This window comes from Wolffia australiana, chromosome 8 (assembly GCF_029677425.1).
Source record: "Wolffia australiana isolate 7733 chromosome 8, ASM2967742v1".
NCBI lineage: Eukaryota > Viridiplantae > Streptophyta > Magnoliopsida > Alismatales > Araceae > Wolffia > Wolffia australiana.
In genome coordinates this window covers 500,575-506,546 of record NC_135842.1, presented here as the reverse complement: position 1 = coordinate 506,546, position 5,972 = coordinate 500,575, and the positions used below count along the sequence as shown (strand labels likewise).

The following is a 5,972-nucleotide window of genomic DNA, read 5'->3' as shown; positions in this document are numbered from 1 at the left end:
TCAGTTGAGCTCGTCACTCTGCATCAACTACCCATCCGGGCTGAATTGGCATCGGGACGCATGCTGCTCTCGTGGATATATTGTCACAGAGCCAACTGACAGGTCACGTTCTTCCCTTCCCTCTATTTAACAGTGTTGTTACCTTCCAAGTGCTGGTCTTGACTGCTCTTGACTGCTCTTGACTCGAGTGAATTTAAAAGTGAATTAGGACTAACCACCCTATTTGAGTTAGAAACTCCCTTTGGCGGTATCGGATCTTGTCGTCTACGTAGACGGTGTAGATGCTCTCGGGCGAGATCGTCCTCCCCTCATCGACTTTCAATCTGTCCACCCAGGTTATTGGGAGCCTGCTCGTGGCATAACCCATCACATGTAGCCCAATTGAACTGCGTCTCCAGTGTAGCCCAATTGCTCGTGGCATAACTCGTTATTATTCCCTCAAAACATATACGTTAATTCATAATTTTTTTTTATTGTACTTAGAGTCTACCTTTTCGGACTTAACACGAGGTGTAAAATTTTGACCGTCGTGTTACATCATACAATCCACTCGTACATCCAATTAGATAGTTTCCACACTACTCTGAGTTTTGAGCACAATAATAGATTTTGCGGTCCCAGTGGAATGAGATTCCTAATGGAAATCTCTTGAAGAACCCTTTAACAAAGAACTACGCAAGCTGGGCTAGAGTAGAAGAAGGGAAGAAGAAAACAAACAATAAGCTGTCTATGAACTGGAGGAAGATGTGTAAGAGCTGAGGCTCCAATAACTAGAGATCAGATTCTGCATGTTTTTTTTGGTTGACCTCTCTTTACCCATTTTACAGGGTTGTGGACTCAGTAGATAACTGTAACTGTGGCTCCTGTAGTGAGTGAAGCTCTGGGTAAGAGGACAACCATGAATCTGGTAGCAATATGAGGGGACATTCAATGCCCACTACTTCATTCTCCAATTGTATTACATATTATTCATACCAAGCAGGTAGAAATAATTATTTTACAGTTCAAAATGCAGCCTCTCCTCTTAGGTTACAAGCTTTCCCTAGTTTCTGACCCTTCTGCAATTGACTATAAATCACTCAAAAGTGCATATAATTACTTTACTTTCACATTGCTCACAGTAGGTGAATGAAGAAACTTTGATTGAAGTTGGAGAAATTGTTGACCCAAGCCCCACCCAATTCATGAAATCTAAAAAACGTTCTAGTCCTGGCCTGGGAATGTTGAAGTTAGTATGTGATAAATCAAAGGCAGACAGCCCCGGTCCATTTCCAAAATAGCATAGTTTACGACTCACCCACATACCGAATCCAAGTATTTCTGACAAACTCTTGGAGGCAAATAAGGCACTAATTACAGAGATGATTTCCGCAACAGTGGGATCATCCTCAGGCCCTGCAGACGGGCGACAGCGGGGGACAGTACGCCGCCGGCGAGCACTGCCTCGACCCGATCAGCTCGCCGGCTTCTCCCCCCCACCCGCCATGCAAAACCGCGACGCAGACGGCCAACGCCTGCAAATCCGTGATCGAACCGTCGAACTCGACCGTGTACACCCCCTCCCTCGAGCTCGAGCTCGAGCTCGAGCTCGAGCTCGCGATGCTGAAGGCCGCCCCCTTCCCTCGTCCCCCCTGTGGAGAAGAAAACCTCTCAGAAAACGGAGAACGATCAAGCTCGACGGAACCCCGTTCGATCGGCGTTTTGATCATCACCGGCGAGAAGAGCTCGATCCGACGGCGCCCGCCGCGGGTCTTCTCCGGCGACGGCGCGCGGAGGACGGTGAGAGGGCAGCCGGCGTCCCATCCGCCGCAGTCGCAGCGCCCGCCGGAGCGCCACCGCTCGACCAGCGTCGCCGCCTTCGCGCCGCCGGCGCCGCGGCCGTGGACTATCCGTGGAAGAAGCGCCACCGTCGACCCTCCGCCCTCTCCGACGACCACGGCGGCCAGCTCGGAGCTCCGGCAGCCGTCCGATTTCCCATCCGCGGTGGGGAACAGCCCCGGACCCAGCAGCACGAACTCCGTCGTCCGATCCCCGGCGACGTTCATCCTCCCGACGACGTTCGAGACGAGCTCCCTCTTCCTCCCCTGCGTCATCCACCCGCCGGAGACCTTCTTCCTCCCTCGCAGAACGCAGTAAAACGTGTACGCGACCTCCCCGCCTTCGCTCTCCATCTTCCGCGTCGCGGCGAGGATCTCGCTCTCGTTGGCGGAGAAGGTGAGCAAAGGAACGCCGTCCTTCCACGATACGCGGAGCAGGGCTTGCTTCCGAGAGCCGCCATTGGAGGAGCTCGAGCTCGCGCTGGGGAAGAGGAGCTTCCTCGCGGGAGAAGAAGGAGCGGGGGTCTTGGAAGATCTCAGAATTGGGTCGAGGAATCGCCGGAAAGGGCTGCCCCCGCCGCGCCGTCTCTCGCTGGAATCGGAATTTCCAGACGGCGAGACGAAGCTCAGGCTGGAGCACCTGCCCATCTCTGAGGAAGGGGGCGGAGTCGAGACGGAGGTCTTGTCCAAAGGGCAAGATCGGGGGAAGCTCGGCGAGAGACGGCCGAAGTGGGAATCCTCGCAAGAGGACGACGATCCGAAGCTGAATCTGCGGCTGTCGTGGAGATGCTCGTGGGACTGGGCGACGGGGCCGGACAAGCTCCGGCGGCCGGCGATGGAGCACCCTTCGGGGAGAAGAAGAAGACTGGAGCGGTCCAGAGGAGAGCAAGAAGACTGGGTCTTGCGCGAGGAAGAGGCTTCGCCGGAGGATCGAACGGTGGAGAAGGAGGAGAAGTCGAAACTGAGCGGACGAGATCGATCGCGGTTGCAGCGCTCGAGGCGGCGCCAGTCGAAGACTCCGTAGTTGAGGGCCTTCTCCTGCGAGGTCCGCTGGAGGAAGAAGGGGAGGTCGGGACCGGGCGGCGCCATGTTGGGCCAGAGCTTCTTGTAATGGGCAGGGATACGAGGCGGGAGAGAGGGAACTCCCCCGGCGATGGGTCTTGGCCTGGGCGAGAGAAGCTTCTCCTCCGCGAATTTAGGGTTTTGGTGAAGGGGACACGGGCCTCTGGCTTCTGAACCGCGCCTCGCCATTAATGGCGCTCTTCGTCGCTCCAGCAGAGGAAACCGCCTCTCACCGGACGAGGAGCAACCGAGCGGCCGCCGTTACCCATTAATTGCCGCGCGCTGGAAATCAGCGGAGAAGAGGAATTTCCGGGTAAAACCCATCTCAAGAACACTCTCCACCAGTTGAAAGAATGTCGAGATCGAAGGAATTGCAACAGAAGAAGGAGAAGAGAAGGGGGCGATGAGAGCACCCGCTGAGACGGAGAAGGGAGAAAAGTCTGAAACTACTGACAGTAAAAACCGCCACTCACGGACGAACAGGAAATGGCGGGGGAGGGAAGAATTGGCAGAAGATCACTCAGAGGGCGAGTGAGAGAGACGGACAGACAGCGGGCCTGCAAGTAAGTCCGTGTCTGCGTGGGGGTCCAGTGAGGGGAGGCCAACAGGCAATCTGGACCGTTCGTTTACGCGGTGATGGATCTCGATCGTTCTGATTTACGTCTGAGAGGATGGACTTTGTCGCGACGTAGCCTTACGGCTGCCTTGCCTCCTTTTGACAGCTGGTGATCTTACCGCGGTAATCAAATCACCATATTTTCGTAAATAGGGACAATAAAAAGAAAGTGCTACCGAATTATTGGGTGTGAGAGCCAACACCTCCTGAGGGGACAATAGGAATTAGGGCTCGACGGGTATCAGGTAGGTCAACACTGCTGCATTCATTTATTTTACCATAATATCCGTCCATCTGTCATATTTTATTTATATTTATTTGTATATCTATGTGTGTATGTATGTATGTATGTATCTAGCTCTCTTTCTATATCTCTGTGTATCCAATCATGCATCTATTTGTTGGAGAATATCTATTTCCATTTTCATCATGTCTTTCTATTTAATACCTACTTATTTAAAATTTTGGATTCATGGTGATCTAGCTGAGATATAACATAATTGGAAGGCTATTTAAACTAACATCTTTTAGCTTAATTCATGACAAAAAATAAAATGGTAAATCTGTTTTATGTGATGTAGGGTTTGAGTGTTTGTGATAATTTTAACTGTTCAAAGATTGTCATTTGTGTTCTTATGATCAAGCTAAAATAACAATTTAACTGGCCTAAATAGTCTGGAAGGGATATATGTTTAGTAATGCCGGAAATAATGAAAATTCAATTCAAATAACTATTTAATACTTTAACATGTTTTGCCATATTATTGAAATTGATTTTATGTTAGGAAGTAATCATGCATTAACTTGGAATTGGATGTAAATTATTACGCTCGTTCATATGATCTACAATCTGAGAGGAGTCTTTGCGTCCTAATGAACCAAATTATAGCAGATCTTTACAACTAAATTGAAAACACCAATGACAAAAACACCTTGAGTGGAATCAAACCTTCTATCATTTTTGTTCCATGTATGAGTTGCATAAACCAAACAGTTGTCTGGACTCTAGATCTATTTACAGTGTCCTCAGCATGACAAATTTCCTTATCTCATACTGGATTAGTGTTACCATCAATCTGGGATGATCTTCTCATTACTCTTGTCTCATTAAGAGGGGAGGGTTCCCAAGATGGTAGTGATAATGAGAAAAGGGCACTAAATAAAAACCTACTACAGTGAATTCCATTGGGGCTTTATACTTTCCTACTTAAGGAAATATTTGACCCCTTTAGTATCGAGCACAATAAACATCCAATAAACATTGTGCATGTGACCCTGTAGACCCGTGTACTAGTCTAATGAATGACTCCATATGCCTAATATTTCTCCATTGGCCAACCACATTAAGTGATTATATAAACATGAATATAAATTAAAAAATATTTATTTATTAGAGCCAATAAGTCGAGTTGGCAACACATGTGTGCCAAGCTACATAGTGTCTAGATGGTACGAAGGAGTTTATCAACCTTTTGAATCATTACTCCTGGTGCGTGTATAATTTTTAATCCACATCAAACTCCAAGAAAGATAGGGTATAGTCAACAGGAAGATCCTAATTAGGACTAGGGAAATACGGTCTGGTCACAGTATACATCCGAGACGCGGACGGGACGAAGGTTTCATCCCGGGATGAATTTTTCGTCCCGTCCAGCGTCCCTGGACAAAACTCCGGACGAAGTTTCGTCCGGGGAACCCCGGACGAGATGACATTTCGTCCCATTGGACGGAAAGATCATCCGTCCGGGATGTTCGGATGGTGGACGATCGACCTGGACGATGTTTTTTTTGTTTATTTTTTCTGCGAGAATGCCAATGCGATTAAACAAGTGGATCCTCTAATTCTTGAAAGAGGAAGGGGCCGAAGAGAAGGACAAGGAAGGTTCGTTCTTGGATCGATTTCCAGTACTAAAATTTCGTTTCTTGTATTTTTTTCGATTTAATCTGGTTGTTGTTTGGTTATAGGAATTCCTCCGGACCAGCAGCGTCTGATTTTCGCCGGGAAGCAGCTCGAGGATGGCCGTACCCTCGCCGATTACAACATCCAGAAAGGTATTAGAGGATTTTTTGGTTGTATTCAACAAATTTATTTGGTAATTTAAAATCAGTTTTTTACGGTTGCAGAGTCTACCTTGCATCTCGTTCTGAGGTTGAGGGGAGGTATCATTGAGCCTTCGCTCATGGCGCTTGCAAGGAAGTACAACCAAGACAAGATGATCTTATGCCACCTTTCTTTTTTGAAGAACATCATATGTCTACTCTTTTTCTTATTCAGGAATTCTCTTCTTGATGAAAAAAAAAAGTGTATCCTCTAGTTAATCCATCAGATTGTTCCAGAATATCCTCTGATTAATAATAAATTTTGTTCAGCAATTCATCATCCCCTTTTTACTATTAACGCAAACATCCTCTATTTACTATTTCATTTACCTAAAGCTGGCATTGAACTTCAACTCCAAGAAAATATTTAGATAAAT

At 47.8% G+C, this 5,972-nt stretch overlaps 1 protein-coding gene and 1 long non-coding RNA gene across 2 annotated transcripts; one reads left to right on the top strand and one right to left on the bottom strand.

Moving 5' to 3' along the window:
- Positions 1-1,237: 1,237 nt before the first annotated feature.
- Positions 1,238-3,420, bottom strand: LOC144706759 (uncharacterized). The gene is made up of 2 exons (XM_078579779.1): positions 1,713-3,420; positions 1,238-1,631 (listed from the first exon to the last, which is right to left on the bottom strand). The coding sequence occupies exons 1-2, from the start codon at positions 3,066-3,068 to the stop codon at positions 1,389-1,391; spliced, it is 1,599 nt and encodes a 532-aa protein (XP_078435905.1). The 5' UTR covers positions 3,069-3,420; the 3' UTR covers positions 1,238-1,388.
- A 1,794-nt stretch (positions 3,421-5,214) lies between these two features.
- Positions 5,215-5,724, top strand: LOC144706908 (uncharacterized). Its single transcript, XR_013582345.1, has 3 exons — positions 5,215-5,377; positions 5,461-5,547; positions 5,620-5,724. It is a non-coding gene; the product is annotated as an uncharacterized LOC144706908 (long non-coding RNA).
- Positions 5,725-5,972: the final 248 nt, after the last annotated feature.